The 25512-nt window shown below is 53.8% G+C and overlaps 1 protein-coding gene across 1 annotated transcript in view; it reads left to right on the top strand.

The window, feature by feature from the left end:
• The window catches only part of Cd9 (CD9 molecule), a 28983-nt gene extending 11077 nt beyond the window's left edge, over nucleotides 1-17906 (top strand). The window contains exons 2-8 of the mRNA XM_004869379.3: nucleotides 7150-7255; nucleotides 13049-13146; nucleotides 13804-13878; nucleotides 15499-15597; nucleotides 15708-15797; nucleotides 16275-16358; nucleotides 17408-17906. Of these exons, the coding sequence (XP_004869436.1) occupies nucleotides 7150-7255; nucleotides 13049-13146; nucleotides 13804-13878; nucleotides 15499-15597; nucleotides 15708-15797; nucleotides 16275-16358; nucleotides 17408-17473 (618 nt within the window). The 3' untranslated portion in view covers nucleotides 17474-17906. The remainder of the gene's footprint in view (nucleotides 1-7149; nucleotides 7256-13048; nucleotides 13147-13803; nucleotides 13879-15498; nucleotides 15598-15707; nucleotides 15798-16274; nucleotides 16359-17407) is intronic.
• The last annotated feature ends 7606 nt before the right edge of the window (nucleotides 17907-25512 follow it).

Here is a 25512-nt window from a genome sequence, read left to right as displayed (position 1 = left end):
GCTCTGTGACTGAACTGTACCCCCAGGCCTTTTTATTTTGAGATGGGGTCTCCCGAAGTTGCCCAGGCTGGCCTTGAACTTGGCATCCTCTTCCCTCAGCCTCCCAAGTAGCTGGGGTTGTATTTGTCCACCACTGCACCCAGCCTTTTTTTAAAAACAAATGAGGGCTCCAAGGTTCAGAAGAGCTGAGGAAAGCACTTGGGGCCGTTAAAGCCCCCCTGGCAGAGCCAGAACTGGACCGCAGAGTCCACCCCATCCACCACAGGGTCACCCTCAACATAGGGTTAGAGTAGACGAGTATGGGAACACATGGAATCATGGGTGACTGGCGCCACCTCACACCAAGCCGTGCAGGGGCCTCTTGCTCACTGTCCTTCTGTTGGGCCACTTGTCCTGCCGGAAATAGCTGTTGCTCTTCCAGAAGGACAATGGGAATGGGGAAGAAGACCCGCTTCCTCCCAGCCCCTGGCCACTCAGCACTGCCCACTTCCCTCCAACCCTGCCCGAGGCAGCAGATGAGGCCACATCAAGTTACAGCGGCCCAAAGAGAGGACCACCATGGACAGTGATCTGCTGTCTGCTGTCTGGGCTTTTACTTTGGTCTTAGTTCTGGTTTTTTGAGTCTGGATCTCGACGTGCAGCCCCAGCTGGCTTCAAACTCACTCAGGGTGATCCTCCTGCCTCAGCTTCCTGAGCACTGGGATTATAGGCATGAACCACCACGCCCGGCAAACTGCTGCCTGGGCTTTTCACACAGCTGGCTAAGGAAAGCGTGATGGGCATTTTGGTCTTGGGGACGGAGGGGCTGAGCTGGGACCACCTGGTTTGTTTGCGGGAGAGGGTTTGGCTTTGACAAGGCCCCTGTCACCCACAGGCTGGCCGGGTGTCCCTCTCCCACACGAAACCTCCTCCTGCACCCCGTCACTGCCACCTCTGTCCGCATACCTGCTTCAAGGGTTCCTGCCCATCACTCCGCCAGTTCTAACCAGAAGTTGTTCTCCAAGCTTGGCCCAGGGCGTCCCAAGCTCTGCTACTGCTGATTCTTTTCCTTTCTTTCTTTGGAATTAGAGACGATTCCTTTAACTCCGGGTGCGTTCGGGGTAGGATTTCCGGACCCATCTCTGTGACAGCTGCGGCGTGGCTCCGTGGCCTTCGCCAGGGGCCTGGTGAGGCGCCTTCCTGCTTCCTGTGGCCCACAGGTGGGGAGGGAGGAGGGCTGTGTGGGGCAGGACTGGGTTTCCGTGCCTCTGAGGTGGTCAGAGCCCCGTGTGGCCATTACACATGTGTTGGTGCAGAATCAGAGGGCTACGGGGATAGCTCGAGAGCACAGGCCCTGTGTTCCACCACACACACACACACACACACACACCACATGCACATGGGTGTCTAACTAGGATTCTCAGATTGCTGGGGGTGCAGTTAGAATGAGGTCAGCAGCTCATGGACTCTTCAGAAAATGTTTTTCAAAAGGCTTTGCCTTAAATGTGACTTAGGCATTCATCGCATGTAGAGAGGGAGGTCTCTGTCGTCCATCGCAGATCCCGAGCCAGCCCTCAAGAGTTGTTCTCTGTATTTTCTCTGGGCGAGTAATTGTTCTTCATTGTTTCTGACCCCTGTGAGATCTTAGAAGATGGATCTGATGAAAAGCCTAGTGGGAAGAAAAGCCACCTGCCAGGGCAGAGGACCCAGAAGAGGACCTTCGGGTGGATTTCAGAGGTCTCTGTCAGGAGTAATAGTTCACTTACTGCATAATTATTTGCTGATGCTGCTTCTGTCTGAGGTGTGGATAGGGCAGGGAAAGCAGAGAGAACCGAGCGGCTGGCGGAGTGTGTGGGGAAGGTAGAGCTTGAAGGAGCTGGGGGCACAAGCGCTCCCACACTGCGCTCCTGGGAGGCACCTGGGAGACAGGGCTGGGGATGCTGGCCTAGATGGCAGGAGTGACATTTCAGGAGGAGGGGCTTGGGGGAGCAGAGGCCCCTGGAATGCAGGAGGCCTATTTGGGGGACTTTGGGGTCCATCTGGGAGCAGAGGGAGAGGCCTGGGCACCTCCTGGGGAGGGTGAATGGTGAGCGGTCAGTAGGACTGCAGGTGCTGAGGGACGGATGGAGGAGGGTGGCTGAAAGGAGAGGCTTGTGTCTGTTTTACTTTTAGGGTGGAGAAACTGCCCTTGCGCTGATGGCAGCGGCAGGGAAGGGGTTAACGCAGGAGCCGGGCCTGACAGGGGACAGGAAGCTTTGAGGGTCAGAAATAGGAGGCCCCAGCTGCTGTTGCCCTGCTGCTTTTCCAAACATTTAGTTTAGAATAGTTTTAGGCCTAAAGTTGCAGAGATAGTGGAGAGTCTGCTCGGGCTCCTCACTAGTTCCCCCCTTGTTCTGCCTCACAAGAAGCCAGCATCAGTCCGTTGCTGTCAGCTGAGGCTTCCTGGGCCATCCCACTCCAGGGGCCACATGACAGCTGGTGGCCCCTAAACCTCTGCTCGGTGACCGTTCCTGTCTTGTTATCTGTGACCTCGACAGTTTTGAGAAGTACCGGCCCAAGTATTTTATGGGCTGACCTCGATTTAGGTCGTCTCCTGTTTGCCTCTTTAAAAAAAAAAAGATGAGTAAGGAAACAGAAATTTCCGGTAAAACAGTGGGGAAAGAGCTATTCCTTTTCTTCCTGCACTGTCAAGTGGATGGAACCTTTCTGGGGCCAGATGGCAGAGGTGCTTCTACCAGCAAAACCAGGCTGTTTCCATTGGGCTTTTGTTGCAAATAAACAAGGTCGCCAGGCAGACGTGGGCAGGGCCAGCCTGTGAGTGGGGCTCTGGACTTTCTCCCTGCAGCCCCACCGGCTGGCGGTCGCAGGTTGCGGTCCTCTTTTGAGGGCCCGAGATCAGGAGGGGACTGTCCATGCAACATGGGCATCAAACCTTCTCGGGTCCTGCGCTGAGGACTGAGAGGCCGTAGCCATGGCAACTGTGTGGCCCCATGAGTTCCTGGCCACTGGTCATTGCATAGGTGCACTTCCGTGGCCACAGGAAATGGGCTCCAGACTCCCTGCCACAGATCCCAAAGCCAAGGGCAGCCAGGTCCCTCACAGAAAGTGACGGGTTTACATGCACAGTACACAGCCCAGTACTGTGTGCAGGCCGTGTGCACAGTGGCTGTACTGAGTTTCGGGAACACCAACCAGGGGCAGGCTCTGTACCTGTTCAGTACAGACACCTGATGCAGAGCCAGAACCTGCCGATACAGAGGGCCAGCTGTATGAGGTGTGATCTAAAAACAGGGTGAATATTTAATTTTTCAGATGTGTTACAGTAAAAGACCGGTTGCCGGTCACCCCCTCACTCTGAACACACTAACCCCTCTCTTCTTGCTGCTCTCTGGATGTCTGCGTGAGTGTATTTAATTGTGCTGTCATGGCTGCTTTAATGTCCTGAGTCGATTTAAAACGCTTACCTTTCATGGTCCTTTTGACTTTAAGAGCCCTGACTCAGCTGCACGGAGCCGTGTCTGGTGAATAGGTGGATGAGGACACACGGTGCTGCTTTCCGTGCCTGCCTTTTGGGTGGATGGCACTGGGCAGCTGCATTCTCTGTGTTTTTGCTTACACCCCATGAAGACACTCGTGGAGGCTTCCAGAACTGCATCAGAAAGTGGCAAGAAGGATGGGATGAGTGTTTGAGTCAAGAGGGAATATTTTGAAGAGTAATTAACAGCAATGTATCTTTTTTGGAGGGGGAGGGTACTGGGGATCAAACTTGGGACCCTTGGGACCTTGTGCTTTCGAGGCAGGCGATGGAACCGCTGAGCTAAATCTCCAGCCCAGCAGTGTATCTTTTGTTGTTGTTGTTGTTTTGTTTTGTTTGGTACCGGGGATCAAACTCGGGTCCTTGCACTTGAGCAGCATGTGGCGAAACCACTGAGCTTAAATGCCCAGCCCCTGAGCAGTGTATCTTTTAATGTAATAAATTTTTAAAATTTAAATACTCAGTATATATTTTGATCACAACTCAAGCTTAGGTTCTAAAGCCCCTAAATTGGCTTAGTGCCTTTCTAAAGGCCAGAGTTTATGCTGGCTGTTAGCTCTTTCCCATTAGTTTCCCAACTGTGGAAGTGGCTGGAGGTGGGAGACCCCGTGCCCCCAAAGCACATTCCCTGGGCAGCACAGTGCTGCAGCCGGAATGCCTGTGGCCACCCAGCTAGCTGAAGCAGTCTCTTCAGTCGCATTACAGGGCAGCTGGTGGCTCCCACAGTATCCCCTCAGGCCAGTCAGCCCAGAAGCTCAGTCCTGAACAGCAGCTTCGAGTCCAGGATTTGGGTGAACCAGTGCCACACCCGGCCCTCCTGGCCCTCTGGGTTTCTGGACTCCTCCTGGGTGACTTTTGGGTGTGAAGACAGGTCTTTTGGAGCTTTTCCTGTTTCTCAAGCCCTTATCATCAGGTGGTGTTGTGACTTTGACAGCCCAGCAGCATGATGTTGGGTTTGGAGGAGTCCAGACACACGGGTCCCCCAACTCCTGCACTTGGCCTTGGCCAAGGGGAGCCTGAATGCTTCCTGTCCCCCGTGTTCCAGTTCTGCCAGCCACTGTCCTCACAGGCACTGCACATACACCAGGAGTGGCCCCTGCAGAGTGGACGGACCCACACAGAGGTTCCGGTGGACACCTTGTTGCCCCGGAGCCTAGAGCCATTCCCAGGGACCCTGGCCCCACCATGGGAAGCTGCTGTGCAGGGCACAGCTTTGTGGCACCTTCCGCAGCTCAGCCTTGAGTGTGGCAATGCTTCCTCCCTTCTTTCCTTGGTGACTTGAGTTTTCCCAGCAGATGAGGCAGTGAGTAATTCCACTCAATAGGGCGCAGGCTATGGGTGATTCTCTGGTGACCGAAGGCTAGCACAGCTGCTCCCAGTAGGGCCCTTCCTCCCCGCCCGGCTGAGGTGCCCCAGGCTGGGCCGGGTAGGGGTATCTCCTGTGACCCCCAGGAAGCGATCCTCTGCTGCACTGGGCTTAGGCCCGGAGTCCCTCCCTTGCCTGTGTCTCACTAACAGGAAGGAGAACCCAGTTGTGTCTTGGAACCCAACATTCTCAGGTTCCTTTCAGCCATCAAATCCCAACATCTCCCATGTCCAGCCTCAGGCACTTAACCTTGTGTGGTTCTTGCCAAGATTTGCCATCACCTTACCCCAGGTGGGGACCCAGCAGCCACCCCAGAACTTAGGGTCCCAGGACAGTTGACCTCTGTGCTGAGGTCAACTTCTCCCAAAGGGCATTCAGTGCCTCCCCCTTCAGAAGTGCTTTTTCTAATCTCCTTTCTTCTTTAGCCATCCCTAAAAGGCGGGGAAGGCCACATCCCCATTCCCACTGTACAGATGGGGAAACTGAGGTGACAAAGCTCTTAAGCCAGGAATAGCAGAGCTGGGTTGCAGAAACTCACCTCGTATGGGACCATGTAGCTCATGCCTGGGGCTGATCAGGCCCTCAGATACCTGTGGGGGAACAATGGGGACTAAAGAGAAACAATATTCAAGGTTCAAGGGGACCAGCAGGAGCCTGCCTCTGGTGGACAAGCTGGATACACTCCCTGGTTGACACACTTTTATTAGCCAGCAAGAAGCTGGGGGGAGGGGGGAAGGGCAGTGTACTTTTCCTGGAGCCGTGACTGCAGTGAGGATGGGACAACAAAAAACAGGAACAAGTCAAGCCTCACAAGGGAGCAAGGTAGTGGGGCTTAGGCCCTTCTCCATACCTGGAGTCCTGCATTTTTTGCATTGTCCTCAGTTGTCTTGCCTTAGCTGTGATTACGAGCTTTCTCCACACAGCCAGGAAACATGCAGCCTTGCATGTACTTCCCTACTCCTAAAGCAAGTCACAAGGGCCTCGGGACTGTGGAGCCCTGTAGCCTGGCCGCCACCAATCTGCACATCCTGGCAGGTCCTCGACATGCTTGCACCACGGAGCTGTGGCCCGTTCTGTCCACTACAGTCTGGTGGCCACCACTTCCAGTCTTCACCCAGCACGTCCAAACCACTGCCCCAAGGTGGAGAAAAGGAGAGAAAGTGGGGCCATGGCAGCCCCTGGGGCAAGAACCAGGGTCTGGGGGAGCAGGGGTCCGACATAGGGGGCCTCTGTGAGGGGCTTGGCACACCTGGACCTGCGTCTAGCCGGCCACCGAGCTGTGGGCTGCAAGCTCTGGGACGGGCAGCAACGGGGAGCTCAGCTGGCACTGGCGGGGATGGTTGACAGGAGGCCCCCTCTGTCATCTGGTGCAGCAAAGCTGTGCCAGAGCTGCCCTGTGACTGAGGGACTGATGGAGATACGGAGGGAGGCCCTGCCGAATCACACGTCAAGCAGTGCAGTCTCAGAACATCACGGCTGCCTTCCCTGGTGCACGCATTCCTGTCTGTGTGCACAGGGGCATCCACCCTTCGTCCCATGAACTCTGGAGGCCCAGGCAGGAGGATCTCGGGTTCGAGGCCAGCCTGTTCAAACTTAGCAAGATCCTGTCTCAAAATAAAATGTAAAGGGGCTAGGAATAGAGCTCAGTGGTAGAGCTCAGTGGTAGAGCCCAGGGCCCTGGTTCAATCCCCAGTACCAAAAAAAGGGACCATTATTGTACCAGGGCACAGTGAGAATATTGCCACCACCCTAGGTATCTTCCTGCTCACCCACCACATGCTCTGTCTTGAGTGTCCCTCCTCTGCTCACTGTGTGAATGTTGCTTGCTCTTTTTGTTCCTTTATCATGTGTGTGTGTGTATATGGATGTGTGTACATATGTGCCCTGGATAGCACAGTGATTTTTAACTATGGAATCATACTGTGTGAGTGCCTATGGCTCTTGCTGTTGTCTCGTATCATGAGACGCATCATAGCATTGCAGGCAGTTATTGGCATTCTTCTTCGCTGTCGTGTAATATTCTGTGGCCCCTAGTACCCACCTGCTGCCTGTGTCCCCATCTGCTGGATACTTATCTCCAGCTTGCTGACATTTTTGGCACACAGATTGATCACACACACACCCCACTGGCTTCTGACACTACCAGGTGCACGTGAGGAGAGACAGGGTGGTCCCAAAGTGCCACTCTCCAAGTATCGGGTCTCCCCTTCGCTTGGGGGTTGCCTCGCTGTGGCAGCCAGCACTAACCAGAATCTCATGTGCCTTGCAGCTTGCCGGGATTGCAGTCCTTGCCATTGGACTATGGCTCCGATTCGACTCCCAGACCAAGAGCATCTTCGAGCAGGACTCGAATAGTAACTCCAGCTTCTACACAGGTGACTTGCGACTCCCTTTCAGTCCAGAGACACCCTGCTGACCAGGGGTGTGGGCCTGGGAAGACTGATGGCCAGGCCTGTCATCCGCCTCAAGCTATGTGGCTGTGCTGTGTAGTCGTACCGTGAGTTCACATTCGACTGATGTGGTTTCTTTTCATGCTGTCATTTTGACCTCTCTGATGTGCACTTGGCCTGGCCGAGTCTCTCCTAATGATGGCTTCCAGGGCAGCATCCTCCTCCCATTTGGGAATCTGTGTCCTGGGGCTGTGCCGTGCCAGGAAGAAACAGGTGGCTCTTCTCCCCATCATTTGAACAAGAACTCAGACCCCGGGAAGACCCGGCTCCTGGATAATAATTAGGGGCACTGTGGGTGTGACTCGATGATAGAGCCCAGCCTAACACACACTCGGCCCTGGGTTTGACCCCCAGCACCTTGCAGAGGAAGTTGGTAGGGGAGAGGAGGAGGGACCCGTTCCAGTTCTTGGGACCTGCTGTGGCTTTGGTTTCGTTTGTTTTCTAACCTTTTTCAGCAGAAAGGTTTCCAGCTTTAGCAAGCTGGGATCCTCGGAGCAGCTCTCTTCCTACGCAGACCGCCTTGTCAGCTTCTCCAGCATCCTCTGTCCCCCTGCTGCCAGCTCAGCTTCTCCAGGAGCAGCAGGCTCCGGAGCTTGTTGGAGGCATCTTCCCGGCTTCCCAGCAACCTCATACTTTGTGGTTCTGCTGATGCCTGGTTTGGGGGTGGGAACCATTTCATTTTCAAGAAAGAAGAGAAATCCCCTATTTTTAGGATGAGGCTGTCAGGTCAGGGCTGCAAGTGTGAGTGTGGCCACTTCCTTCCCACCCACCACAGCTATTTTTACCGAGGATGCAGGGAGCGGTCTGAGAGGTTTATCGCCCGGGCTTGGGGGCCAAGTGGTGGCAGCTGCCAGCCATGCCCCCTCTCTTTATACCGCCTGCCAGGACAAGGGGAATCTGTAAAAACTGCCGCTTTGGTTGCATCGCACCTGAGCCTTGTGGATAGTTTTTCTGGTTTTCCTGCTTTTTCTGGTTGGGAATTTGGGGTGTGGCCCCCTATTGTCAGAATGTGAGAGAAAGAAACGCACAGCGTATTTTTTTTAATCTACACACACAGGTTTCAGGGAGCGGTTTCCATAGCACCTGGACTTGTTTCAGCCGCAGAGCATTTGTCTGCTGTGGGCACCCTGTGGGCAGGAGGCGGGGGCAGGGGCACCACTGGAGAGCGGACAGCACCCCGCGACGCCCTGCCCCGACAGTGCTTGCTGGGCTCTGAGCTCGTTCCTGGGGCCACAGAGCAGCACTGGGCGCCAGTTTGGGCCACTCTGCTGAGAAAGCCTGGCTGCCTCTCAGAAGGGCCCCTTGGCCCCCGTCACCCTGGCCACTTTGATCAACCAGGTAGGGTTTTGCTCTGTTTTTGGGGTGCTGGAGATGGACCCAGGACCTCACACAAGCTGGGCAGGGACACGGCCACTGAGCCACTCCCTGGTCCTATTTTACACATTCTTCTTCTGTAGTTTGCTTTGTGTGTCACAGTATTGGGAACGGAACCCGGGGCCTGGCACTGAGCCGCATCCCCAGCCCTGTTTCTAATTTTATTTTGAGACATGGTCTCACTAAGTCCCTAAACCACCCAGGCTGGGCTTAGACTTGCACCCTCCTGCCTCAGCCTGTGGAGCAGCTGAGATGACAGGCGTGCACCGCCATGCCCTGCTCCTCTGCTGTCCTCAGAGCCCTGGCTCAGCTGTGTGTTCTTAGATGTGGGAAGCAAGGACATCATCGGTGAAGAGACAGACCGGGAGGGAGATGCTGGCGTTCCTGCCCCTGTTCGTGGAGTCACTCACCGTTGTAGGGTTTAATCCTCATTACGCTGTGTAGAAGGAATCCTGTGTCAGAGACCAAGAAAGCAAGGCCTAGAGGCAAATAATAGCTACCCCTGTGTGAGAGTTTTTAAAAATGTGCAGAGACCAAATGTTCCCCACTGTGGGAGCACACAGATGAAGGAGCCAAAACCCTATGGGGTTCAGATCCTGCAGGTTGCCGCGGGACCCCCACGTGTCCTTCCTGAAGTGATAGGAGGGTGACAGGAAGGCACAGTTCAGAGACAGCCATCCAGGGGAGGCCAGGAGCCGCAGACCTCTGCAGCTGGACCCCTGCCTGCAGTGGGGCTCAGCTTTGCAGTTTCTGCTCCTCACAGCAGCCCAGGGATGATGCCAGTGACCCCGGATATCAGCAAGCTGGGCGGCCACCTGGGCCTGCTGCACCTGCCCGGGAAACTGAGCTGTTGTTGTCCCTGGGCAACAGGCCAAGGAGGCGTCACTGTCTGCGTCCCTGTCCCTGCTGGGCTGAAACCAGGCTTTTGTGTGACCCAGAGCCATTCTCCCAGCTGAGGAGCCGGGCCTGCCAGTTACCCACTGGCCACTGCTTGACGTCATGGGGTTCGCTGTCCCTTGCACGGGGCTCTGACTGTGCGGAGAAGCAAGGGGAAAACCTCCCAGCATTTAGAAGAGTTCATAGCACACCCAGGGCAGGCAACTGCCTTATATGGGCCCTTTCCCCAGCCCAGGCCGGGAGCTTCAGCCACTGGCAGTATCCGTAATTCTGGGTATTTGAGGAACTTCATTTTCTTGGTTCCAGGCCAGCGGTTCTTCTTATCTCGTTGGTACCCTTCCGCAACCATGAAACCATGACCGCTGAGTGAGGGAGACCCGGGCGCTCCAGCCAGAGGTCCTGGACGTCCACCCCTCCCTGAGGCCACCTGCCTACAAGTAGCTGCCCAGTGACTATCCCAACCCGACCCGCCCTTGGCACTTGCCCTCAGGAAATGGCCCCGCCTTGCTGTGGCCTGAAGCGGTTGGTTTGGTGGCTCTGTCCCTCATCTTCCCCACCAGACACGGCATCACTGACTCTGGCCGGCCGCCTCTCTGGGAGAGACTGACTAGCAAGCGGAATTGCTCCGTGCTACTTATTATTGAGAACAAGGAGCCGAGGGAGCCCTCACGGGCAGAGTTCAGGCCCTGTGAACAGGGTGGGCTGCTTGGGGTGGAAGTGGTTTCAATGAGGCCAGAGGCACTGGCAGTTTGTCCCCGCCCCACAGTGCTGTACCCGAGGCCACTGTGTCCTCTGAGGCCTGCTCCATGAGGTGCAGGGCCCACTTCTGTGTGCAGGGCACTCGAGTATACTGCTGCCACTCTAGTCTTTCTTTTTGTACTGGGCCTATAATGTCAGGCTGAAAAAAAGCAGAATAAACAGCCCTTAAGCAATTGAACATGATAATCGTGAGCAGGCCTGGGAGGAGTAACTTTTTCCATGAGTCAGACAGAAGGCTAACATTCACTGTTTTATAGAGGGAGCACTTTGTCATTTAGCACCGCCAGCCTTTGCTAAGCAGCTGGGGAGAGCTGCCGAGAGCAGCTTCCCAAAGGGAAGTGCACAGGCCAGGCTGGGGCGTGGCTCGGCCTGGGTCCCATTCCCAGCACCACAAAAAAACAAGCCACATGGGGGTTGGTGGGGGTGGGGTTAGCTCAGGGGCGCCACGCCTGCTTCGCAAGAGCAAGGTCCTAAGTTTGATCCCCGGTACTGGGAGAAAAAAAACCAAGCCACAGCCACCGCCAGGTGAGCCCAGCACCAGCTCTGACTGTGTGGGGGCCAAGGCCCAGTATCCGGATGACCGCCCACCCTGGAGCTTGTTGGCTGCGGGTACTGCGTGCTCACCCTCCACTGGAGAGGGCTAAGTTCGGTCCGAGGTAAAGCACTAAATCCAGTGAGTCCCTTTATCTTAAAGTCTTCCTCTGCAGAGCCCTAGAATGAATATGTCATGTGAACCGAGAGGCCCATTAAGACAGTGTCCACTCTCTGCTTGGGAGATGCTCTTTCCTGTTGTAGCTCGCTCGCTGCTGCTGACTCAACCAGCTGGCTCCCCAGGCCTCTGTGCTGGGACGTGGACATAGAGAAGACGCGTCTGTGTCCTTCCCCCTGGCCATATTTCACAGGCTTGTAAACCCTTCCGATATCTCAGTCCCCTCAGCTGTTTAGCACCTGCTCCAGAGCTCACAGGGAGGTTGTGTCCCTCCCTGAGGGGGAGAGACAGGGCTGCCCTGCTGCCTCATCAGCTGTCGACCCCATGTTAGGAGAGTGGAGGGAGTCTGGCCTCCTCCCCAGGCCCCGTGCATGGAGCTGTACTGCAGAATGAAGCCCCACGTCCCGCCTGTGGGCCCCTGAGTTTGCCTCCCTTGGAGGATGCTTGAGGACAGGCTACATTTGTTGCCTTGCCCAGTCTGGGCTGGGCGAGCAGGAACAATGCCCGCATTCATAGACAGGGTTTGCCAGCAGCCCCGCATGACCTGACATCATGGCAGATGCGGGGGAGAGGGAGAGGCACAAACACCGCCTGTGCCCTGTACTGCCCGCGGCTCAGCTGCAGCTGCAAGGCCGTGAAGTCTGCTGCCTGCACAGCTTCAGCCTGCGCCAAGGCCACTGTATCACCTGCCGAGTCCTCCTTGAGTGTTCTACTGTGTCTTGTGGGGAAACGGCATGTCTCTCCCCCATGGCCAGCCCTAGAAGGAGGTTTCTCTGGCCCCAGTTAAAGGACAGTACAGGAAGAACATCAAGTGTATGAAATCCATCACTGAGGTTATTAGCAATTGTTACTGATCTTTGGAGTTTGGGATCGGTGAGAGCCCACATCGGTCGTGAATGTGAGTTGTATCATTTAACCCACTGTTACCACCCCTCCGTGTGTGTGTGTGTGTGTGTGTGTGTGTGTATGCACGCATGCATGGTTGTGCACGTGCTAGGGATCAGACCAAGGGTCTCACACATGCTGAGCTGGTGCTTCACCACTGAGCTGTACCTCCACCCAAGTGTCCTCATTTTGCAGGCAAAAAAACCTTGCACCGAGAGATTAGGTGGCATCTACAGAGTCACAGAGCTTTCACACGCAGACGTTCTGGCGTCAGCTGGCTGTTCTTGTCAGCTCAGGGGCCCTCCCGACATCCACAGAACGTGCCTACAAGACGGGGCACTGGGCCTTTGGGGGTGAGGGCTGTGCAGGAGTAGTCCCACAGGACAGCTGTGGTTTCTCAAGAATATAACTGCAGGATGAGCCCCCGGGCATCCCTTGGCATAGTCTGGAATGAACAAGGCCAGGGTTGCAGCCCTGTGTCCCTTGCCCCAGGAATCTGCATTGTTTTGGGCACAGGCTTCCACTTCCCCTCCCTCAGCCTCTCGGATGGAAGGCCTAGTAGTGGTGTTGCTCACCCTCCTCTTAGCAAGAAAGACCCTTTTTACCTCCATGTGGAGTAACTGATTGCAGCTGTAAGCTCTCCCAGGATAGTACAGGGATGTCCTGGAATTCCTAAGTCAACCTCTTTGATTTTACTAGGTAAGGAAATTGAGGCCCTGAGAGGGAAAACGTTAGTAATGGTGGAACTGAAACGAGGGTTTTCTGGTACCCAGACTTGTGTCTTTTGCACTAGAGCAAGGGAGTTGTCCCGTTGCCAGCTGTGCAGACAGCTGGGCATGTGGTGCCCTGAGGTGTCGGGCAGAGCTGGCCTCCTGGAGCAGACTTTGGGTGCACAGCTTCCTGCGCGCCAACGGCACCCTGTGGTTTGGACCGTGAGCAGAGGCAGAGAGGACTGTTTGTGAAAGGGGCTTCTTCCCTGAGGTAGGGCAGTAAGAGTGCCAGACACATGGAGTCACACAGGCAAAAAGGGGAAACTGGAGAAACCCGGGCCTGCAGACTAACATCCCCACTGTGCCCTTTTTTTCCTCTGCCAGGAGTCTACATTCTGATTGGAGCCGGGGCCCTCATGATGGTGGTGGGTTTCTTGGGCTGCTGTGGGGCTGTGCAGGAGTCCCAGTGCATGCTGGGATTGGTGAGTGCCCCTTCCTGTTCTGACTCCTGGCCCCTCTCCCTCCTCCTCCTCCCAGCAGGCCCCATCCACAGAACAGGCGCCTCCATAGCAAAGCTTTCCTTATCCTCCCCATGTACCTCCCTCCAGGCTTTAGCCAGCCACCGTCTTATCTGTGACCCTAGCCAGATGCCATCTTGTAGGTCGCCCAGGCCTCTCCCCTATGGAAGGCATCGCTCCTCTGCCTTTCTCTAGCCATTCTTATCACTTCCCTTAGGCAACTAAATGCCAGTACTTTGTTTCTCCCTTTTTCGAGGTCTAGGTTTGCTTTTTTTCCTTGAATCCACAGGTACTTTCACCTTCTCTCATTTTAAAATTTGCTACTGTCTTCCCTAAACACAGAGTATATTCACTGCCTTTGTTTCCCCTAACCCCAGGGGGCTTTGTGAGTTATTCTGTTGTTCACTGGCTCCTAACTGAAACCCTGTAAGTATCAGCATTGGGGCCTCTGTGCCTCACTCTGCTCCAGGAGGCATGCCCTTCCCATGTGCAAATCCCTCTGCCCTTCTAGACTGTCCCTGTGTCCCCAGATATCTTCATTCTTCCTTCTCCCGAGCACCGTTGGCTCTTTCTGACTAGTTGGCTGGGATCACTCCTCACACCATCTCCTTTGCCTTCTAGTTCTTTTGCTTCCTCTTGGTGATATTTGGTATTGAAGTAGCTGCAGCCGCCTGGGGCTTTACCCACAAGGATGAGGTAAGTTTTTCCCATGTAACTTCTGGGTCCTGCGATGGTCTGAGTTTAGAGGGTTGGGGGGCCAGGGAGCGACGAGGGTGCTGGTCGGCTCCTTTGGTTGGCGTTCAGCACTGAGTATAATGCTGCGTTCAGCCATCACAACACTCATCCCTGCAAGGCGGCATGTGATGCTGTGCCCTCTGTGGGCATTGTGCCGGCCTCAAGACTGGCACATAGTGGGTGTTCAGGACTCCCCACTTGGGAGAGATGTGCGTCTGTCTCACACCTCGGCACCCCCAACTCCTGGAAAGATTCTGGAAACCATAGCTTTCTGCCTTGCTCCTTCTTCCAAACTATAAACATGTGTTCAAGTGCCACCTCAAGCCAACTGCCATACCAGATGTCATGGAGGCACCACAGAGCCCCAAGCTGTGGTGGCCCTCTATGAGCTTTGCCATCTAGTGTGGGAAAAGGATGCTTTTGTTGTTGTTGTTTTGTTTTGTTTGTTGGTTTTTGGGGGGTTTTATGGTACTGGGGATCGAACTCAGGTCCTTGAGCTTGCGCAGCAGGCGGCAAAACCACTGAGCTAAATCCCCGGCCCAGAAAAGGATGCTTTTGACACGTGTCATAAAAGTGATTTATATCCAAAAGTGCCATGGGATTTGAAAAGATAGTGAGGGGAAGGGGACTCTCTTGTGGCTTCGTCATGGTCTAGACCTTGAACTCAAGATGAGATGGAAGGAAGAAGAAGGTAGGTGGTGGTGGAGACTTCCTGACAGAGGAAGCCCTGAGGGCAGCAGAGCCTGCACTGTGCGGAAGGCATCGAGGAGCTCGGGGCCCAGTGGAGCCTTGGGAGCCGCACACCATTCTTGGAGGGGCCCTCTCGTCTTATTCACCAGGGAGGAGAGAGGGAAAGAGATCCTGGAGACAGGAACCCTGCTTTAAGAGGAAAATAAATTATCCAAGCAACAAAAGCTGCAGCCCTAGGAATACGAAGGGATAATTGTGGAAAAAAATGCTGGAGGCTGGTCTGTTAATTGGTTGGGTGAAGGCCAAGGAGACTGATATCCTTAACCTGGCCTTAGTTAGCCTCTGTGGCTTCGTGTCCCTGCCAATGCTGCTTCCACATCCGCCTGCACCAGGCTCTGTGCTGACAGCAAAACATGCAGAGTCTCGCTTAATCCTCACAGTAACCTGTGAGATGTGTGGATTGTCATCCTCCCCTGCTGTGCAGATGTAGAAACAGATGTGGAGAAAGGTTTTGATAATTTGCCCAAAGTCGCACCTCCGTGCAGAAAAACACATAGAAGCCTGAAGAACCGGCCAGGTCAGTTGTAGGAAAAAAATCTTTGTAAAATTGTTTTGATGGAGGAAATTCCACGTAGTTAACAGGCAGAAGGGAAGGAATTTAGTAGGGGTAAAGGGTCCAGCAGAGGCACAAGAGAAAAGGACAAGGACCGAGGTGGAAGGGCACAGCGGCCCTGAGAAAGGCAGTGTCAGGGGCTTGCGACTGCCTGGTGACCTCTTGTGGGTACACGAGTTTGTTGGCTGAAGACTTGAAGGCAGTGGACGGGACAAGCGGGTGAAACATGAAGAGGTATGGGAAAAGCCACCTCTCCCACGCTTGTCTGTCCCCTGTAGGTGATTAAGCGTGTGCAGGACTTTTACATCGACACCTACAGCAAGCTGAAAAACAAGGATGAGCCCCAGCGGGAAACGCTGAAAGCCATCCACAAAGCGGTAGGCACCCTTGGGGACCGGCCTCCTCCCGGGGCCAGCACAGGGGTCAAGGCAGGGGTTGGCTGCACCCAACCCTCTTCTAATCCCCTCCCGGTCCACTTTCTGTGCAGCTGGACTGCTGTGGCGTTGTGGGAGGCATAGAGCAGTTCATCTCGGACATCTGCCCCAACAATGGCATCATCAACAACCTCAAAGTCAAGGTAAACTGAGGAACAAGCTCCTGGCGCCGCTGCCTTGTCACTCTGAGCAGATTCTGCAAGGGTGGAAAATCTCTGCTTCCCCAGGATCCCTTCCACCCCACTTCCCCCCACCCTGGGCCCTCTTTCCTCGAAGGGCAGCAGAACAAAAGGCCAGGCCAGGTCCTCAGGCTGTCACCACAGGCACGTCTGAGTCCTAGACTCTTGTTTTTCGGACTTGGTAAATGGCTCATGATCGTGTGCTGCTGTCCAGGCTCCAGGAATAAAAGGGACCTTGCAGCCTTATCAGAACTGGGTCCGGGTGGGCTGGGGTGCAGCTCGGGGACAGCACTTACCCAGCATGCTCCGGGAGGGTGACGGGGCTGGGTGCAAACCTCCTCCTCCCCCAGGTCTCACCCAGGGCTTAGGGACCCCCTCCCCCAGGAGACAGGGTGCCCCAGAATGGGATGGTGGTGACCTGGGTCTCCTTGCCTCCCCCAGCCCTGCCCCGAGGCCATCAGAGAGGTCTTCGACAACAAGTTCCACATCATTGGTGCCGTGGGCATTGCCATCGCCGTGGTGATGGTGAGTGGGGGTCGTCTGAGGAGGGGCGGTCCTCAGTCTTTGGTCTTCATAGTCGGTAGCACTGAACACAAGCTCTGGCCAGGTGCTGTCTGAAACGCTGTGTTCCTCACCTGACGTCCCCTCACCATCCATACAAGGTGGGAGCTTTTAGTATTTCCATCTTACCACTAGAAAGTGGAGGAGTAGGGTGTGGCTTTGTGGTAGCACAGTGACCTAGCATGTGCAAAGGCCCTGCATTCCATCCCCAGCACCTGCGTTAAAAGGAAATGGACTAGTTGAGTATTTTGATCAAAGCCTCTCGGTCTACCTCCAGAGCCTGTTCTCTTCACAGTGCAGTTCAGGGGCAGATGGAAGGGGCTGCCGCTGCAGCTGCTCCTCAGGCATGTCCCCCAAGCACCCTGAGAAAACAGCTTCCTAGAGGTTTCACTTCGTGTATTCTGAAGGGCACCCAGAGGTCACACAGCCATTGGGAGACTGAGTGTCTCTGGACACTGCTGTCTTTCCCATCAGCCCCTAGAAACCACCAAAGGCCACCCAGACTCCTTGGGGTCACCCCACTCTCCCAGTGGGGCGTGCGGCACTCCACTGGCACTGCCCCTTTCTGGGGTGCTGGGCTTACTGAACCCCCAGTCATCTCTGCCTTGTCCCCTTCCTCTGCCCCTCACAGGCTGCCCAAAGAGCACGGCTCTTTCTCAGCAGTGCCAAGCAGCTCACATAAAGCAGCACACTAACACCTTTTAAAGTAGAGTTTTAGATGCACACAGCACACATCAGGGAGGTGAGGGCGCTGACCTCAGGCTGAGGTGTGTGCAGTGGTAGAGCGCCTGCCTAGCAAGCAGAGGGCCCAAGTTCCATCCTTGCCCCTAACCTGTGTGCTCTCCTGAAATACCCGGGTCCAAAGGTCTCGCTGTGGCAGATCTCGGGGAAGGACCCTAAAGTTTGTTAGCAGCTGGCTGCCGACTCACCTCCTCCTGGGCACCCTCGAGCTCCGACCACCTCTCCCCAGCCTTCCTTCCCACAGGCCTGACGCCCTGTCCTCTGTCTTGCAGATATTTGGCATGATCTTCAGCATGATCCTGTGCTGTGCAATCCGCAGAGACCGAGGCATGGTCTAGAGTCAGCTCGTTCCCCGCAGGAACTGACCCCTGAAGATCGTTGGCTGATTTTTTTTTTTGTTTTGGGTTTTTTTGTATTTTTGGTTTTTGTTTGATTTTTGCCACTAATGTTAGTATTCATTCTGCATTTCTAAACAGAAGTTATTCTGTGTTTGCCTTTTTAATGTTTTATTCAATATTGACATTTGTAGTTGAGGGATTTGGGGGTTTTGGTTTACTTTAGTTTTTTTTTCCTTCAATTGTTTATTTTTGCTTGTTAAGCAGAAATCCTACAGTGAAAGGTACTATATTTGCTAAATTCCAGACAGAAAGATATTGTACATAAAGAGAATTTTTTGTCTTTAAGTAGATAAAAATATCTATCAGATTTAATCAGGTTGTAACTTATATTGAAGACAATTTGATACATAATAAAAGATTATGATAAAATCTGGGACTGGTTTTGGCTTTTTGCTTCCTTTAATTTTTTTTTTAGAGTTATTTCGTTTTCAGGTGTTTTTCAACGACTCTTACTCTTACCGCGTTTGTGTGAAGTTTGTGAGGAAGTCGAGGCGTGGAAGGAGAGGTTTCCACCCGAGGTCGCATGACTTGCTCAGCAGTGGGCTTTGTCTTGGGGACACAGCTGAGTCCGCGGGGGCAGGGACTTCATTCCACTCGCTGCTGAGCCCAGCACCAAGACCCAGTGTCCGGGCACAGCGCGGGCTCAGTGTTCTTGTCCGCGAAGTCGTGTTTTTTGAACGACTGAATGAGTGTGTGCCATCCGATTCAGTCAGATGCGCACGTCCGGCGACTTGGGCCCTAAACGGCCCCTGGAGCTGGTCACTGCTGTGTCTGGAGAGTCAGGAAGAGGGAGACCCTGCACAAACTGGTCCCCGTGGTGAGGGATAGATCCCTGTCCTTGTCTTCTCTGCCGATGACGTGTGAGACCTACAAGGACAGAGCCCTTGGCCACACCGTCCTGGGAGGCGGGAGGCGCCAGAGCCTGTCCACTCCCTCCCACCCTGCCACAAGGCCCTGCCCACCCTCGAGGGTAACGCCCAGCAAGGGGGGTTCTGGGAAGTGTAGTTCAGCCACCTGTACTCTGGTAGGGTGGGCTGCAAGAGAGGAAGAACAGGGCATTTACCACTTCTTGGTTCATTTTGAGTTTTCTTAATGTAAAAAAAGGACAGACGGTAAAAGAGTCAAAATATCCCTGAATGACTCGTTGGGGATGGGAGAGGGGAGACGGAAGTAGGGAGGGGGTGAAGGAATCAAGAGCAATTGAGATACACCACACACATGCATCAGTTCCTCAGGCGAATGTGACTTTGGCACTGCAGATAGCCTCGTTCTGCAGTGTCCTGAATGGTTGCACTGGGGGCGCACAAGGCTCTAATCCCAGCACGGTGGGAGGCTGAGGCAAGAGAATCTAAAGTTAGGTGCAACCTGGGCAACTGAGCCTTTCAATGAGACCCTGCCCCAAAATAAATTTAAAAGGGACTGGAGATGTAGCTCTGTTTCATCCTGCATTCTGGGGGGAAAGAAGTCCCTGATGCTGTTACATTCAGAAACCAGAACACCCATGTTTACGACCTGAGTCACAATAGCCAAGAGGTAGACGAAACCCAAGGGTCCAAAGGATTAACACATGGAATATTACTTGGCCTGAGATGTACTGCAAGCTGGATGAACCTTCCTCTGAGGCCAAGTGAAGTAAGGCAGACAGAAAAGAACAGACGTCCTCTAATTCCAGTCAGATTCACAGACGGAAAGTAGATTCGAGGCAACCAGAAGCTGGAGAGAGGGGAGACAGAGACTTTAATGAACACAGAATTTCTGTTTGGAATAATGAAGCTGTAGAAACAGTGACAGTTGTGTGACTGTGTGAATGTACCTAGTGCCATGAATGGTGACACCAGGTGTGGAGGCAAACACCTGTGATCCCAGCACTGCAAGGCTGGCACAGGAGGACTGCAAATTCAAGCCTAGCCTGAGAAGCTTAGTGACTTAGTGAGATCCTGTCTCAAAATAAAAAATAAAGGCTGCAATATAGCTCAGCAGGAAAGCCCTGGGTTCAATCCCCAGTCTGAAAAAAAAGAAAAAGGAAACTATATGTTAGGTGTGTTTTACTACACATCAAAAAATCAGCTGGGATAGCATCCTTGGCCATCACTGCTGTGGCCCCAGATCCCTTCTCCACTTGAGCCTTTAAAGCTACCTATTGTTTCAGATATGGAAATGCCAGATCAACCGCTGGTTTTATGCAAGTTGCAGAGAGCATGTGAGAAACACGAACAGTCCAATACCAGAGTCACCTGCAGCCAGTGGGTCCCTGCCAGGGGTCAGCAGGAGTCTGAGGGCTTTGTTCCCCCAGGCTAGGTCCTCTCTTGCCCCTCAGCTGTGATTTGAGCCCAGCTGGGGATATATGACCAGGGTACTTCCCGCCCCACCCACCCAGCCCGTCTTCCTGCTGGCCTGGTGAGGCCTGGGCAGCTAATGTAATTGTCTCTACTCGAGTCTTGAGTCTTGGCCACCAGGCCCCTAGAAAGCTAATTCAGTTTCTCTCCTCTAAAATTGGATTTCCCCAGACCACCTGCTTCCCTTGTGGCAATGCAGGGAGGGTCGCATCTTAGCCTGTGTGGAGTCACCACTACTCTTCGAGTTTCCCAGAGCCAGACCCAAACTTCTAGCTGGTAATGCTGTCCCAACAGCTCCTGCAGGCATGCCCACCAGCCCCCCGGGGCCTCATTATGACCTGGCTGTGCACCTGGCCCTCAGCACCGCTCTGGGAGCTGAGCTGTGGATTATTCTCCATTCTTCACATGTGGAGAAACTGAGACCCAAAGAGCAGACGCTGCCCTGCCTGAGGCCTCTTGAAAAGAAGCAGAAATTACAGGCACTGGAGACAGATCTGTGTTTGGTTTACATCTCTGACATTGGACTAGTGTGATCTTGGGCTTCTGTGCCTTTGTAAGTTGGAGCTGGTAGAACGTACATGACACCATTTATTTTGTTTTGGGTACTGGGGGTCAAACTCGGGTCTTTGCACTTGCGAGGCAGGCGGCAGAACCACTGAGCTAAATCCCTGGCCCACAACAGCATTTATTTAAAAAATCATCTGTGAGGTGCCATCAAAACATATGGTATATTTTTAAATTTCTTTAAATGTGTCACAGTAAAGACACATTGGCATTAATCCCCCGTCGAAATCCCCCTCCTGGCTCCAAACACACGTGTTACCCTACCATTCTCGCCACTGAAGCAGCTCTGGAGTCCTCTTTCATGAGTGTCTTTCGTTGTGCTGTCATGGCTGCCTCGATGTCTTAATCGATTCAAAATGTTTACCTCTTGCGTCATTAGATTTGGTGAATAAGGTGAATGAGGATACAGTGTAACGTCTTTACAAACTGCCTTCCCATTGGATGGCGCTCGGCAGCTGCATCCACCGTATTCTTTATCATACTTCGTAAACACACTCATGAAAGAGGACTTCCAGAAGTGCTTCCGAAGTGGCAAAAACAATAGAATAAGTGTCTGAAGCAAGGGGGAGTGTTCTGAGAGGCATTAATGGCAATGTGCCTTTTGGTGTGATTTTAAAGTTGAGCATTCACTGTATTTTTCGATCACCCCTGTGCACCGTCCCTGTGTGTGATAATTGCGGGTAACGGGATGGCAGCGTGCAGGCTCCACAGATTCCAGCACTGCGCCCGGACTCATCTGAAGCCCACGGCCCTGTGGGTGGCCGCAGCTTCCCTGAACTTGCACCAGGAGCCAGGCGCAGGCTGGAGGCCGGTTCTGACAGCGGCGCGGTGCGGCTCGGTTAAGGCCAGGCTAAGTGTTGGCTTCACTTCGGAGTGCACTGGAAATGGTGAACCTCCGCGACTGTGGAACGCAGAAAAAGAAGTCCGCTGAGTATCTTAGAAGCCAGACATGGTGGGGCACACCTGTGATCCCAGCACTCCGGAGGCTAAGGCAAGAGGGCTGCAAGTTTGGGGTCAGCCAGGGCTCCACAGTGAGTTCAAGACCAGCCTGGACTACACAACAAGACTCTGTCTTTAAAAACCAAAAACCAGAGGAGGAAGAGGAGGGAAGGAGGGAAGGAGGAGGAGAAGAGTTAGAGAAAGGAGAGGAGAACGAGGAAAGGAAGAAGGACCGTACCGCCGCGCTGACACAGCAGAGGCAACAGGGACACTTGTTTTGTCTTTGGGCAAGGGCAGCAGCCCTGTGTGTGGGATGGGAGTAAAGAGGAGAAAATTCCATCTGGCCACTTTTCATACTCCATGAAGGAGTCATCAGTGGTGAAGAAAATGAGTAGGAGAATACAGATGAAATGCAAAGGTGGCATTCAGCAGATTAAAATTGGAAATTCTCCAAGTCTTGAAAGCACACTCAGTCCCGGGGGCTGAAAAGAGATGCAGAGCCAGGTGTGGTGGCCCAGGCCGGTAATCCCAGCTGAGGCAGGAGGATCTGAACCAAACAATTACATAGTGAGGCTCTGTCTCAAAAAACAGAGAGAGCAAGACAGAGATAGAAAGAGATGGAGAGACAGACACAGACAGACGGAGACTGACTCAGCAACTGCTCTCTTCCATCAGGCTCCCTGCTCCAACTAGACCTGGAAAAGCCTAAACCCAAGTCCAGTGGTCACCATTCTCTGGACCAAGCTGTCCTCTTATTTACTTCTGGGCCAGCATGTGGTTCCCGGTCACTCCCCCACCCCAGTCCTTCCCATGATACCAGGGTGGTCGGGTCAGTGAGCGACATGTTAGCCACTCTGGGTTTAGGCAGAGCCACAGAGGAAGGAGAGCGAACTTCCGCCAAGTCCAGTCGCCTCCCTGTCCTGGCCGGACTCCTGTTCTATCAGCTCTGGGTGACCCGAGCCAGTGCTTCGTCATTCTTTCCCTAAACAGTTTGCTCTCATGCATGGCACAATTCATACCTCCTTTCAATTGCAGTAGATTGGAAATTATTAAATAACAAATGTATAATCACAGTCTAGCCAGGAAAACAGGATCCAAAATAGGTAATTCATCAGAGAGAATTTAATAGAGGAAGCTGGCTGCAGCAGTGTTGGAGGGCTTGGAGTCAGCGGGAGAACAACAGGCGAAGCAGAGGAAGCAGCTGTGGGCCCAGGGCTGAGAGCGGGGGAAGGGGCTGCTTATCAGGTCCTAGAGCCCCAGGGGACTCGGAATTGGGGGAGGCGCTGGCCCCCACTGCTGTGGGCTCCTCGGGGACCCACAGAGGCTGATTCTGGAGTCCTGGATTCCACCCTCGGACTCCTCCACCTGAGATCTCTAAAATCTTCCCAGCTGTGAAGGAACTGGGGCCTCAGACCTGCACCTGGGCTCAAAAAGAAATATAAATGGCCAAAAAATATTTGGGAAATGCACAATATCGTTAGCCAACAGGAAAACACAAACCAAAGCTACAATGGACCTCAGCTCAGCTCAGTATGGCTACTCTCAACCCCCCCAAAATGAGAAATGCTGGAGAAAAAGGAACCCTCACAAACTATTGGTGGGGACATAAAGTAATGCAGCCACTATGGGTAGCAGCGCAGCAGTTCCTCAGAAAGCTGTAAGTAGATCTACCGTGTGGCCCAGCTGTCCCACTCCCGGCCACGTGCCAAAGGAACCACCCCACATGCAGCCCCACTCCACTCAGGCCTCCTGTGCATCTGCCCGCCACCTCCACACACTGAAAGGCCACCAGCTTCCTCACCAGGTCTCTCCTCCTCTTCAAGGCCCAGCTCAGACCCCAGCACCCACCACGGTGCTGGTGGCAGAGACCCCCACGGTGGGCACAGCTGGTGCTGGAAGTGGCTGCCCAGGCAGTCTGCTGCCTTGTGAGGGCCCAAGCGACCACTTCCTGCAAGTGGAATGAACGTAGAGCGAGGAGCACAGCAGAGGGATGGGGAACAGGGAACGAGGTAGATAAGGAAGATCCACCAGCTCCAGGGGGAGGACGGAGAAAGGGAGATAGGAAGGAAGGTTGGTTGGTTCTCAGGTCCTGGAATGACCACACTGCAACAAATAAAAACGTAAAGGTCCATTTTCAAGACAAAGTTTTAACTCTGAGTGGAAAGCTACTCACCCACGATGTGACTATAATCATAGTCCAAAAGGTCCCTAAACAAAGGAGGAGGGGGCCGCTAGTCAATGCCATAGGGCTTCACTGTGCTGACTGGAAAAGCCCGACAGCTAAGTCACCCACCTGTGGCTTAATCATTTGCCTCTGAACCCACACAGTGTTTGCAGAGGGAGCGCCCAAGGGAACCTCCTAAATCTAGGTGTTGTCCGGGGAGACTGTACCCCCATGGAACTCAGCCAGTGAGAATCTGGGGACGGGGCCTTCGCGCCGGGGTTAAATTGCTCACTAACCTCCAGGCTGTGCCCGCCTGCCTGCTGGCTGCACCTACACTTGCAAGGCCAAAAACTAAAGCCTCGCTGTCACTGATTTGCTGTCCTGTCTGATCTGTCCACTCTGCACAATCGGAGTGAGAGGCCTCGCTCCTCACCACGGAGGCCATCCTGGTAAGATGGGCCCTACAGATGGGGACCTCGAGACGCATCCTGTGCTGTATGAAGCACTGAGTTCCTCCAGCCTGGTGCCACAGCCAGACTCAGCTCCAGCTGCCGTGGGCAGCTGCTGCGTCCTTTCACTCCCCCAGCACCTCCCAGCAGGGCCCCAGTGCCTTGAACTTGCAACCCTCCTATCTCAGCCTCCCAAGTGCTGAAATAATAGGTGTGTGCCACTATGCCCACCACCTGTTTCTCTTTTTGAAGATATGAAAATCTAATCCCAAAACCAGCCACGGTAGAACACACCTGTAACAACACTCGGGAGGCTGAGGCAGGAGGATTGCTGCAAGTTCAAAGCCAGCTGGACTACACAGTAAGACTGTGTTTTAAAAAAACTAACAAAAATAAAATCTAATCCCAGCACTCTGGGAATCTAAGACAGGAGGATCACAAGTTCTAGCTCAGCCTCGGGAATTTAGTGAGGCCCTGTCTCAACATAAAATAAAAAAGGGCTGGGGACATAGCTCAGTGCAAAGAGCCTGGGTTCAATCCCCAGTAGAGAAAACAAAAACAAAAACAAAAAAAAACGTGAAACTCACATCCAGAATCCCCTCAGAAAATATCTCCTCACACATCATGGGCCAGAACTGATCACACGCCTACCCTTAAACCAAGGCAGCGGTGTACGATTACTGTGCCTGGAACAGACTGATCAGGGTGTCCCCAGGCCAGGGCTGGGGAGGGTCTGGCCTCATCTGAGAAATGCAGCCCGGTAGGACGAGGCCACCAGGTGGGCCCTAGCCCCGCAGGCCAGGTTCATTCGTGTCTGCGTCTGTATTGTTCATTTACCATCTCTGCCTGCAAGATGTGTAAACCAGGGCAGAGGATCCATCTTCTGAAGCCACCAAGACTTTACAGCAGTTGTGTTGGAAAGAGAGAGATTTTACCAGGAACCCAAAACTGCAAGTGGGCCTGGGCATGTAGCTCAGTGGCAGAGCGCTTGCCTAGCATGTGTAAGACCCTGAGTTCCACCCCCAGCACAGAGAGAGAGACAGAGAGAGAGAGAGAGAGAGAGAGAGAGAGAGAGGGAAAGGGAGAGAGAGAGAAAGGGAGAGAGGCAGAGACAGAGAGACTTCAGGATGTGGCAGGGAGTGACCTAGGAGTATACAAATCATCACAGCAAAGAGACTCTGACTCCTTGCTTCCAGTCTTGCCATTTATTCCTCAAAGTGACACTAGCCTCGGATTTATCGTTTGGCAATGGCAGATAAACCAGACAGTCTCTACAGTCTGAGTCCTCAGGTTGTAATCTCCTAGGGCCAGGAGCCAGGTCTTCACCTCTCTCTCTGCCCCCACACAGCCCCGGGTCCAGGGCTGTCACCCAGTAGGGACAGTGGCCACGAATCAGTCTGTGAGAGAACACTGTGTCCCTGACGTGGGTGGGTGAGTGTCTCAACCAGCTGATGAGGGAGGCTGGGGACACAGAGACAGACCTGAGTTCGGATCCCACCTGCGCCACTTACTGAGTGACCTTGGACA

This window comes from Heterocephalus glaber, unplaced genomic scaffold (assembly GCF_053883595.1).
Source record: "Heterocephalus glaber isolate CG9 unplaced genomic scaffold, H.glaber_assembly_v1.0 deba00001444, whole genome shotgun sequence".
Lineage (NCBI taxonomy): Eukaryota > Metazoa > Chordata > Mammalia > Rodentia > Bathyergidae > Heterocephalus > Heterocephalus glaber.
This window is presented reverse-complemented; position numbering and strand designations above follow the sequence as displayed.